Source organism: Condylura cristata, unplaced genomic scaffold, assembly GCF_000260355.1.
Source record: "Condylura cristata isolate star-nosed mole 26May11 unplaced genomic scaffold, ConCri1.0 scaffold00040, whole genome shotgun sequence".
Lineage (NCBI taxonomy): Eukaryota > Metazoa > Chordata > Mammalia > Eulipotyphla > Talpidae > Condylura > Condylura cristata.
Genome location: NW_004567141.1, coordinates 4,437,065 through 4,449,268, shown reverse-complemented (window position 1 = coordinate 4,449,268; position 12,204 = coordinate 4,437,065). Strand labels below are relative to the sequence as shown.

The 12,204-nt window shown below is 54.0% G+C and overlaps 1 protein-coding gene across 2 annotated transcripts in view; it reads right to left on the bottom strand.

Moving 5' to 3' along the window:
* Positions 1 to 10,214: 10,214 nt before the first annotated feature.
* Positions 10,215 to 12,204, bottom strand: part of EFNA3 (ephrin-A3) — an 8,562-nt gene continuing 6,572 nt past the window's right edge. Inside the window, exons 3-5 of one of the 2 annotated variants that reach the window (XM_004693788.1) lie at positions 11,825 to 11,890; positions 11,561 to 11,638; positions 10,215 to 11,331 (exon numbers count right to left, since the gene is read on the bottom strand). In XM_004693788.1, coding sequence (XP_004693845.1) covers positions 11,201 to 11,331; positions 11,561 to 11,638; positions 11,825 to 11,890 — 275 coding nt within the window. In that variant the 3' untranslated portion in view covers positions 10,215 to 11,200. The remainder of the gene's footprint in view (positions 11,332 to 11,560; positions 11,639 to 11,824; positions 11,891 to 12,204) is intronic. The other variant, XM_004693789.2, reaches the window with a different exon arrangement.

Below are 12,204 nucleotides of genomic sequence, written 5' to 3'. Positions count from 1 at the left end.
CTTTTGCAGGCCTTTAGTGCTGAAAGGGGGCTGTCTACACAAGGGCAGAGACAGACCAGGAGAGATGCCAATTCTGAGCCGAGCAGCAGCAAGTCCCCACCCCGCCCTCTTTGTACTGTTACAACCCAGCAGCCACACGACTGATACAGTGTTGCAAATGCATCTGTTGTTTGCTGGCATTTGAAGCTATGGGCGGTCTGTGTGGCAGGTGAAAAAGAGCTTGATTTGAACTCATTTTCCTTACACCCTACCCAAATCACCATGTGGTCTCCGTGTCCTTCCTGGACACTGATTGATGCATAAGCATCAGGTAGAGTCTACAGGGTATTACTGCCTCAGTGGCGAGCCAACTGTGCCCTCGCTTGACGGGGATAGCTTGACCAGGATAGTGTGGTAGCGCTAGGACTTTAACCCCTGTGCCATCAAGGAGGCCCAAAAGTTTAAACAGATTTTTAGTAGGGTCTCCCTGGTGGCGCAGGGGTTAAAGACAGCGCTATCAAGCTATCACCAGCCACTGCAGCAAGAGTTCCAATGCAAGCAGCTGGGAGCTGACCCATAAATCACAGCAGACCTCTCCTGTCCCGCCCACTGCTCCCCTCAGCAGTGAAGTAGGACTGCCTGTTCTGCTCCCCACTCTGTCTCTGGTGAATCCTTTCACCCCCCTGCACCACTGGCCTACATCCCAGTTCTTGTATGCATAAATAAACACATCTTTTTAAAATGTTTATGATAAATGTTTATATTAAGTATATTTCATATGCTCAGAAAAGTAAAGAAACACATGGATTGATAAGGATGGAGCATTGTGAAAGGTATAATATAAGACTCCAACTGAAGTTCTAGACATAAAAATTACAGTATCTGAGGTTAAAAAGCAGTTTAGACACTGAGTTACAGGGCAGGGTGAGAGGTACCCCTACCCCCCCAAACCTGCCTGCTCTAAATAAGTTCTGCCATCTGCCTCATCAAGACAAGACATATAGGACCTTTAATGGAAAGGAACTTTAATAAATGAGTGTGCAATGCAGAAAAGACAAAGAATCTAGTTTCTAAATTGAACACCCAAAGTTACACATCCCCTTCCGGGTAAAAGTCCACCCAAAAGGGATTGGCCCACAGCAAGGCCTGGAAGCCGCCACAAGTCTATAAAGCACTTTCTGGCAAGGACCCATAAAAAAGGGTCAGGAATGGCCAGACATGTCTGGGAAGAAAAGAGCAAAATCAAAATCAAGATAAACGCTGCCATATCAACCTCCCCACAGGTCTGTCACCCACATCTGTTTCACCCAGTCCAGGGCCAAGAAACAAGAGCTGCTTCTGCCCCGTGTGTCTCCCTCAGGTCTCCTCCTGGCTCTCCATCCTGCTTCCTTCCTCTTGAGTCTCCTCCCCAGAGTCTTCTCCTCCCTGCTCAGTTCCACCCTCCTTTGGGTGGGGCAGGGAACATGGAATCTTCCCTTTTCCTGGGGACCACTGTCTTACAACTGCACAATACAGATTGGTAAACTTGAAGATTTAGCAATAGAAACTGTACAAAAGGACACATAAAGAGGAAAAAGACAGAAGGAGAAATTCTATGAGTTTGGAGTAATGCCTGTCCACCTGTTTGGAGATCCAAAAAAGTGGGGGAAGGAGTGGCAGAAAAATATTTGAGGAAATAATGTCTAAAAGACTTTCCAGTTGTAGTGAGAAATACAAAACCCATGTAGCCATGAAGTTCAAAAAACCTTAACCCAAGAAATATAAAGAAAGACACATATAATCTGCCATAATCCCAGCTGAACATTAGTAATAAAGAGAAAACCTTAAGAACAGTCAGAGGAAATAACACATTTGGTAAAGACAACTAGGGGAAGCAGACTTCTCCCCGAAACAATGCAAGCGGGGTGGGGAAGCAATGTTTTTAAAGGGAGATAAAGACAGTGATCTAAAGTCCAGTGGAAACATATGTCAAAAATGAAGATGGAACAGAGATGCTTTCAGATACTCAAAAGCTGAATGAATTCATTGTACAGACCTGTACTACAATTAATGTTTGAAAGTCCTTCAAGGGCCCTTCCTGGTGGCACAACAGGTTAAAGCTCAGCACTACAAAGCTCTTCGAAGCCACTGCAGCATGAGTTCCATCTCCGGCCAAGGGGGTGACCCACATGGCGCGGCAGACCTCTCCTGTTTTGCCCAGTGCTCCCCTCAGCAGTGTATTTCAGTCCATCTGCCTGCTCTATTCCCCACTCTGTCTCTGGGGAATCCTCTTACCTTCTGCACCTCTGTCCTATACCCCAGTTCTTGTATGCATTGATAAATAAATCCTTAAAGAAAAATAAAATAAAAATCCTTCAAACAGAAGAAAAACAACACTGGATGGATGGAAGGCCTCAACTACACTAAGGAGTAAAAGCACCAGAGATGCTAAATGTGTGGTGAATATATATGATTTTTTTCCTTACTTAAAAATTATCTTTAAGTGATAGTTGAGAGATTAAAGCAAGAAATAATAATGGTGTGGGATTCATAGACAAATAAAATGCAGGCCAGCAGCAGCCCAGGCTGGGAAGTGGGAGAGAGAAGGTGCTCACACTCGTAAGTGGCACATCCGTGAGGAAGAGAAAGATGCCTTTGGAATCCTAGAGGAACATGAAGAAAATATTGAAGAAAAAACCCACAAAACTAGTTACTCTTCTTACCCTTTCTCTGGATATTCTAAAAAGAAGGAGCTTGCTTGATGGTGTGCAACTGTTACCGCTTCTTGACATTATGTGAGTACCACGCTGTGGAGTGTGAGATCTTACCTGGCAGTGACTGACAGGTCCCACCCAACCTTCTGCACACCTGGCCCCAAAGCATACAAACGTCCTCAGACTGCGCAACTGCATCTGCTCTCCTGCCTGCTGCAGGGTGGATGTCTTTGTGGTCACACTGAGAATCACCACCTTTTGAGGAAACTGTCACTGGGGTCACAGAACCTCCTTGAGGGTTTGACATTCCCCCCTTTGGCACCCCCCCTCTATTCTCTGTCATGTTCTGCACAAAAGAACTGCCACTCCCATGGCTGACACGCTTCTTAGCTGCAAGACTGTTAGCCCGCAACAGGCTAATAAAGGGGATAAAGTGACTTCAGGTGCACAGGCACCCACGCGGGCTGTCTGCGGCTCGTGGTGCACACAGCGTGGGGTTGGGCTCGCCAGCTCTGAGGGGTCCCACAGAGCCTCCAGGTGTTTAGGGCACAATAAATACTGTCAGAAGAGAACTTCTTCTCCTGCCACCTTCTGGCAGTAAATCCAGCCTATTTTTAACTCAGGCCTCTGCTTAAGTGCTTCTGCTAAAAGAACCCGCTGCCTCTGAGCCCCACGGCCGCCAGTCTCCCTGGCTTCCCTGCTCTCCCCGGCCTGGCAGACTCGCCCCCAGTCCCAGGAGAAGCAGCCGCGGGGGGCGGGGGGGGCGGGGGGGGTCACTCACCACAGACAACCCTCGCAGGGCCCCAGCTGCATGAGGCCACCTCCAGGGGGCGCCACGTGCACGGATACCGGGCAAGGGCTCCAGCAAAGTTGCACCCTGCGGGAACCGACCGCAAACTCGTGCTCTGGGAGGGTGCGAGGGTGTGTGCACACTGCCGCACTGTGTGGAAAGGGTGTGCGCTGTTGTGAGGGGGGACGTTTTTGTGAATACTTACGCTATGAAACATAAACCTGGCAACCTCTGCCCCTTTGTTCAGGCCCCCTCGGCCCGGCCTGTTGTTCCCTAGTGGCCTCCCCAGCACGCACATTCTCACTGGCAATTTGCCAAGCATCCCTCGCGCCTCCATCTCTCCTAAAGCCTTCCTTGACAACCCTGCCCACAGGCCCGGCCAAATGGCCTGTTATTCTGGGTTGAGTAACTATGGTTTTGCACAGTGCCTGGGGTGTCCTTAGCTCTCAGAGTAAAGACCGCTCACAGGGTTCATTTTTGGGATGATGTTCTGGGGTTCACTGAGAACACTCCCTTTTCTCATCGGGCTGGGAAGCCCTGAAGGGCAGCCAGGTGCCAGGCCTTGGGGCACAGAAGTGTGCCATCACCAGTGTCCACACCCAGGATGGGCCTGGGGTCGGTGTGGGTGGGGTAGGCTGGTGCTCAGGTGGGAGTGGGGGGGGCATGGCCCCACATAGGGAGGCAGGCTTTGTTCATCTTCCCTGAGCCCCTCCCCCAGGCTCGGGACTGGTGTCTGTGTGTGCACGTGGGCGTGTGTGTGCTGGCATGTCTGTGGTGTGGAGAGAGGGCTCTCATCACAAGCTCACTTCTTCCCATTGTTGTTCCTCCTTCACCAGTACTGTTGGGGTGGGGGGAGGGGAGGAATGTGACAGGTGTCTGTCTGAGGCTGGTGTCTGTGTTTGTAAATGGATGTGAATAGAAGCCCCTGCCTCTCCCTGTGTTTGAGTGTGACTGGGTACCCTGCTCAGGTACACTGCTCAGGTCTTTTTCTTTTTTTTAAAGATGTATTTATTGATGCACACAGAACTGGGGTACAGGCCAGAGGTGCAGGGGCAGCGACAAGATTCACCAGAGACAGAGCGGGGAGCAGAACACGCAGATCTCCTGAAACACACTGGTGAGCGGAGTAGCCTAAGAGACAGGAGAGCTGACCCACGTGGGTCAGCTCTGCATGGGTCAGCTCTGGGCCAGGGATCGAACTCGCACTGAGGTACTTGGGGCCAGCGTCATAGTGCTGTGCTTTAACCCGCTGCACCACCAGGGAGGGGCCTGCTCAGGCCTTTTTAGGGGTTGTTTTTGTGTCCCTTGTGGCTGTTGATACCATCTGTGAGTTTCCAGAGTGTGAGCATGGCCCTCCCACCCCACCTGTTGTCCTCCCCACTGCCCCCCCACCCCCACCCTGCGCTTCTTGGAGACTCTGCCAGCTGCACCTAGCCCAGCCCCTTGCCCTTTCTCTTGGGAAACACGGGCCGGACCTTGGTGTGGTCTGGGTTGGGGATCGCCCCTATTGGCCGCCAGCCTCAAGCGTCCCGCGCCCCGGGGCCCTTCGCCAGTGTGGCCCAGGGTGCCTGTGAGCCTCCCCGGTGACACTTGTGTGCATGTCTGGTGCTGTGCAGGTGTGAGTGTGGCCCTGAAGTGTGCTGAACATGCACACCTGAGGTGTGTGAAGTGGCCAGGGAGCATTTCCATGCCACTACCTGTGGGGTTGGGGTGGCTGTGGCCCGGCTGCCTGCTCTGGCCCCGGGAGTCCCTGCCTTCCTTTCTGAGGTCCTTTCAGGGTAGTCTTCCCTCTGCCCCACTCCAAGAGCCAGTCTGACTGTGTGGAGTCGAAAAGTTGTGACATGTGACTGGGTGTGAATGGAGGTGTGCAAAAGTGAGGGGACTTGAAAGTAGGCCTGAGTTCTCTCGCAACAGTTTCTTGGACGCAAGTTGGGGGACCCCAGGCCAGTGAGCCTAGCTCTCCCAGGTGTCTGGGCTGCTTCAGCCAGCTTTTTACAACCAGGCTTGGCGACAGCCCTGTAATTACCAGGAGCCAGACGCTGTGGTGAGAGCCAAGAGCTGGGTGCTGACCTATGGCTAGGGCCGTCCCTCTTCCATCAGGGCCAGGTCAGAGGCCACATGCCCCACGTCAGATGCCAGGCCAGCCTCTCTGGTTCTGCCTGAAATGGCTTTTCCTGCTCTAGCCCCAAACTGTCTTGGCCCCGCACATCTGGACCATGCTACCTATAAGCCCCACTCCCCTTCCTGCCGCCTGGCCCTGAAGCAGCCAGCCTCTGTGTCCTCACCACTTCCTCCCTGAATGCTCATGCCAGCTGTACTGCCTACCTGCCTGACTCCTCCACTCCGGCTCACCCGGCCCCCCCCGAATGCTGGGCCTAGTGCGTGTCCCTCCATTGCAGTCCATGTCCCTCCCCAGCCATGCCAGCACAGTCAGCCCTCGCCCTGTCCCAGCCCACCTCACGCCCCAGGTTTGCGAGCTGGGCACACAAGGAGAGTGAGGGGCTGAGTAGCTTTAGACAGGCACCTGTGGATTTGGTTCAGTCCATGCTGTTCTTGTAGAACAGGAGTGGGAGAGAGAGGGACTACGGGGAGGAGAAATTCTGGAATGGAAGGTGGACTAGGTGGACTAGGATCTCTCCTTTTGTGCCCTAGGCTCGAGAACCCGAGGGCCAGGCCTAGAGCTTCACCTAATACAAACTGTCCCCCCTAAAGGTCCACACTCACCCTTGTAGCCCTCACTCGGGGTCACGGCTTCCAGCCAGCCTGCTTGGCCTTTCTTCCCAGCCCACGGCAAGTCCAGATGGCCTGACATCCAAGAGGAGGCGTGCTGGCTCCCACCCTCATTGCCCCAAACTAAATCTGCATGGGGCTGTTTATTGCTGTTGTTTTTACCCCTTTTGGAAGCAGGAAGGGAAGAAACAAATGAGAGTCTTTCCAGTGGTATCTTGGGGGGGTCCCCCGTGAGGTCCATCTGGGATTTCCAGGCACAAATTGACATGACCCCTTGGTGACATCCTCACACCAAAAGCAGAAGAAGGGAGTTGGCTTTGCCAGGCTGGAAGCTGACACAGCTCTCTGAATTGAAATTCGCTTTCCTCTGGCCCTTGTGCTTTGGGGTGGGGTCTGCACAGTTGCATAATGTCCCACTCTGGGACATCATCTATTGCTGGCTGTGGGAGCAAGAAGAAGGTGTTTCTCTTTCCCTGCTGTGGTCCTGCTCCTTGCCCCTCCCCCAGTGCCTTGCTCAGTCCTGTATCACAGAATTCTACGGTATGAACCTACACTTCCCGCCTGCCCATGCCCCCTCCCTGCTCTGTCCTAAACACTGGTGGACAGTGTTTTTGGGCCTGGACTGTGAATCCTCAACCTTTCTCCAGCACCTCCAGCCCCCTGCCCCTCCCACTATTGTCTCACTGTGCTTTGGCCAGGACAGGCCTTGGTGCACCATGTCGCTGGTGTCTGTCGGAGGAGGTGCTGACTCTGACCCCCTCCCCCATCTAGGCTCTGGGACTAAAGTCTTGCTTGAGGGGGCGGTCCCAGTGGGATCCAGTGTTCTCGAACTCCCAGCCTCAGGAAAAGTGAAAAGGGGGCCACCTCCTTAGCCGCTGCTAGTGCTGGTTTTGAGAGGTTTCAAATGCAGCCTTCAGTGCCCGGGAAGATGCAGATCTTCCCTTCCAGTGTATCGCTGCATGATAGGATAAAAGATGGAGTTCATCATAAACCTTATTTTGCCTCTCAGTGCCCTGGTTTTCTATAGTGGTGTGTGAAGATGCCGAGACTAAACTTTCATCTTCCAGAAGCATTTTGAGGAATAATCATGTTTGAGGGATTTTCTAATATATCAGTAGAAAGTGTTAGTAAAGAATGCCTTATTAAGCATAATTAGAAAATAGGCCCTCCCTGGTGGCACGGTGGGTAAAAGCACAGCACTAAGAAGCTAAAGCCGCTTCAGCATGAGTTCGATCCCTGCCCCAGAGGGACCCACATGGCCCAGCAGACCTCTCCTGGCCCGCCTGCTGCTCCCCTCAGCAACGCACTTCATCAGTCAGCCTGTTCTGCTCCCCACTGTCTCTGGTGCATCTTCTCACTGCCCCTGCACCTCTGACCTGTACCCCCATTCTGAATGCATAAATAAATAAATAAATACTGCTCCCCACTGTCTCTGGTGCATCTTCTCACTGCCCCTGCACCTCTGACCTGTACCCCCATTCTGAATGCATAAATAAATAAATAAATAAATCTTTAAAAAATATATGGGGTTCTCCAGAGACCTGCAGCCAGTCCTGGCTGCCATGGGCAGCTCAATGGTGAGTCGTTTGTCTCCAGGCCTCATTTTTCTTTTCCCACCTGTAAACTATGGGGTTTGGATTGGCTCACCCAATCCAGACTTCAGATCTTTTGATGGATGTCTTTCTCTAAAAACTCCAAGTGACTTTGGTGAGGGGATGGCAGGAGGCCGACTCATGGGAGAAGGTTCCAGATGGTGGTGCTGGTTCGGGAAATCAGAGGGCAGTGGCAGTCACCCATTTTGAATGCCAGCTCTGCCACTTCCCAGGCTATGTGGTCTTGTCAAGGGATACAGCTTTCTAGACCCTCAGTTTCCCCCTGCTGCCAAGAGCATGTGGCTCACAATACCAGCAAATACCAGGCCTGGTGCCCAGCAGAGGGTGCTCAGAAAATAGAAACTGTCTTGTGCCAGTTCTTGAGCCCAAATACCTGGGCTTCCCATTCCTGGATGGTTTTTTTTTTTTTTTTTTTTTTTTGCATAGAAGAACTGTGGTGTAGGCCAGAGTACAGGGGATGAGAGGATGCACTAGAGACAGAGTGGGGAGCAGAACAGGCAGATCTACTGAAATACACTGCTGAGGGGAGCAGCGGGCAAGACAGGAGAGGTCTGCTGTGCCCTGTGGGTCAGCTCCCTGGCCTGCGATCCAGCTGAGGCCATAGAGGTGATAGTGCTGAGACTTAACCCCTACCTAGGCCACCAGGGAGACCCCCCCATTCTTGAATTTTGTAACCCACTGGGGCCTGCCCATCCCACTTGGCCTCTGTCCCATGAGAGGAGCGTGTAGCCTCTAGGACTACCAGTATAGCGTTCACAGGACAACCCTGAGAGCCTCAAAGTCCTCAAGACTCTTCATGGGACCCCAGTTATGTGTGCTCCCTCCTTTCAAGCAGTTTTCTCAGGCAAGAGTGTGCTTTCCCTCCATGTTCCTAAGGTTTCCTGTCATTAAACCTTGTAACACCTCATTATATTACTGCATGTGTTTGTGTATTCCGGATCCTCTTCACACTGCAAACCATGCAAAATTCTGAGCTTATTTGAGGGTGGAGTGCCTTCTTGGTATCCCGAGTCCCCAGGGGAGAGCCCGGCACTCAGCAGGTGCTCAGTACACATTGGGGAAGCCATGGCCCACCAGTGCACAGCTAAGACCGCCTTCTGTCCTGGCCAGGGGGCCCCCAACTGGTGTACTGGCCACCCCTCCTCCTCTCCTGCCCTTCAGTGCCTCCAGTACTGGGACTCCTACCCACTCTCCAGAATGCCGCTGAAATTCCATTTACTATGTTTTATGTGTGGGGGTGGGGAGCAGAGCCTGCTGCAGAGGGCTCACTCTCACAGTGGAGCTATGAGGCCACCTGGAGGCACGCTCACCCAAGACCTGCCCATACAGTGAGCCCCAGTGGGGCCCAGCTTGGCAATGAGAAAGAGCACCCATTTTCTGGGCCACGGAAAGGAAACTGGAGTGAATTTCGGCCCCCATGCAGCTGCCTGTGCACCCCTGACCTCGCTGGCGGCAGAGGCTCCGGAGACAAGGCCTTTGGCTGCTGTACTACTCTGGCGTCCTTGGCCTTCTGCACCCCCCCCCCCCCCCCCCCCCCCCCCCGGCTGTTGGGGGGGGGGGGGGGCGGGCGCGGCCCCACCCCCCCCCCCCCCCCGGCTGTTGGCAGGCGCAGGTGGTTTGCAAGCCCAACACCACACACCCGCCACCCTCCCACCACAAAGTTTTAAAGGAATAAAATAAAATTACAAAGCATTATAAAGGCAACCAATTATATTGAAACACAGTTATCAAAACATTTACATTTTTTTGGTATAGTAATATATATGCTTCTTTATTAACACATTAAAAACAAAGAGGTCTAACAACTACGATCATTTCCAAGTGTGATAAGCGTAAACGGTTATTTTGAGATATCTTCAAAAACAATAACGCAGTCTGAAAACATCTGTGATTTCTGTTGTTTACAAAGTCACAGGCACTGTTCAAACTATTGTGGCTTGTTGCCCAAGTACATGTGAGAATGTTCAATTCCAGTTACAGGTGAGTGAAATTAAAGATGTAGTTCTTCCCTAGCTAGGTTCACAGCCCCCTTGAAACCCACAGACCCCAGTCAAGAAGCTCTGATTACAGAACGGGACAGAAAGGGAGAAAATCACCGACTGAGCCTTCCTCTCTGGCTGCTGTTCAGGCCTTACACAAACCCTGAGAGGGATGGATTCTGACCCAACTTTTCTGATGAGCTACTCGAGGCTTGGAGAGGTTCAATGATTTGCCCAAAGTCAAGCAGACCCAGCTTGGGAGCCCCTGTGGTCCCTCCACACAGAGCTGCCTCCCTTAAAGAAGACAAGTCACAGAACAAAGTATTCAGTGGACATTTGGCCCTACGCTGCCCTTCCCACCCAGGCCCTGTGACCTATGGGTTGATGTGGTACAGAAGGTTGATGGCCCCTGGAAATCACACACACTCAGTTATTTTTATCTCCAGTTTATTTTTTTAGTCTAAGAGCAGAGTATGAAAGTCACAGCCAAAGCACTTGAAAAAGGCCAGGAGGATGGGTGGGGACACAGAGGGTGGGCAGGGCCATGGCCAGGGAGCTGAGTCCCGGCTCAGGGCTGGAGGGGCGGGGCTTGTTGTCTCACGGTCTCCAAAAGTGTCTGTGCGTTGCATAGGTCCTGTCTTCACAGAAGACAAAAGAGGGGCCAGCGGGTCCCCGAGTGGGGGCCTAGCCTGGTGGGGAAGGGGTCTGAAGCTGGGAGGGAAATTCAAGGAAGGTGAGGGGTAAAGGAGGGGAGGGACTCTGTCTGTCTGTACATTATATATAGAGATATAGAGTCTGTACATGCCTGCCTGGCACCCAATGCCCACCCCGTGTCACCCTTGTCCACTGCCCGCCCCCCCAGGGGTGTCTGCTTGTAAACTTGGATTCAATCCAAACCACAATCCTGGGACTGGGAGTGGGGGAGGAGGACGTGCTTATTGCTGTAAACCGGGGAAGGGGGCAGTGGGCGGTGCCACCCCCTTGCCCATCCAGTCCCCTCCCAGAGTCCTGCCCCTGGAAGAGAGAGATGGGGGTGCCTCCCACATTTCCATATGCTCTCTCTCTGGCATATTTGTCTCCTGGAGGGAGACAAAGGGGGAGGGCGCCAAGGGTCAGAGAAAGGTACCAGGGGGGCGGGGAGTCCTGAGTACTGCCCCTAATGGCCCCCGAGTTTGGTACCAAACGTTACCAGAGCCACAAAGCCATACGGGACCCAAGGCTATCCCTGCGCCTGGTCCACTCTGTGCCCTACCTAGGGGAGGGGGCAGAGGGGCGGGCACTGATGTATGGTGCAGACCCCCCCTTCCAGCCATCGGAGGAGGGGTCCAGGCCCGGGCTAGGCTTCCTGGGAGAGGCCAGAGGCTCCCTGCTCTTTCCCAGCCCCATCCCATGTCTCCCCACCAAGGTGCGGCAGAGCTAGGAGGCCAAGAGCGTCATAAGGAAGAAGGCGATGCCCACTGCCAGGGGCAGATGTTCCCGCTTGGGGCTGGTCCCGCTGATGCTCTTCTCAAGCTTGGGCACCTGGCGGTTCTCTCCCTCAAAGTCTTCTGTGGACAGATGAATAGACACACTGGTGAGGCCTGGGCTGCGCGCTCGGGCGGGGGCACGCGGCAGCGGTAGCAGCAGTGGAGCGGGGGACATGACCACCCGCGGGGAGGCGGGGTGGGGGGGGAGAAGGATAGGTGCCCTCAGGGGGAAGACATGCGAGGCGAACAGGCACCGGGGAGGGGGCTGCGGTTCCAGCAGTGGCCACCAGAGGGCGCTGCGCAGACTCACCCAGCACGTTGATCTTCACATTGGGGCCCATGGTGAACTGGGGGAGAGTGGGGACCGGCTTCTCCCCGGAGTGCGATGCTGCGGGGTGGGGTGCGGGTGGGGAGAGAGGAGGGGAGAGTCAGGGCCAGGATCCCCTACCCCTGCTACAGCTGGGGAGCGAGTCCCCCTCGCCTGTGCCCTCCGCCCCCCCTCCAGGAAGCCAGGGGAGCCCCAAAGCAGGGGAGCCGAGGATGGAGTGGCGCGGCTGGGTGCGATCGTACTCACTGGAGGCGCAGCACACGAACACCTTCATCCTCAGACACTTCCAGTGCAAGTTGTGGGTGGGCGTGGCTGGGGAGGATACTGCGCTTGAGTCGCTTTCTCCCAATTGACACCCGCGCCTCAAACTGCTCAGTCCCTCCAAACTGCCCCTCTCGGGTCGTCTCATTTAAGCAGCTCCCCATCCCTTTGGACACGGGCTGCGGTGACACCGCGGCCAGCCTCGGAACCCCCTTCCTTCATCCCAGCCCTCCAGAAACCTACCCCGCCTCCGGCATGTCGCTCAAAAGTGACTCGGAGACCCAAACTCTGGCCAGCTGCTACCCGCTCTCTGAGCCTTGCGACCCGGTCCCACGCCTTGTCCCGGGCCGCGCTCGCAGCGCGCG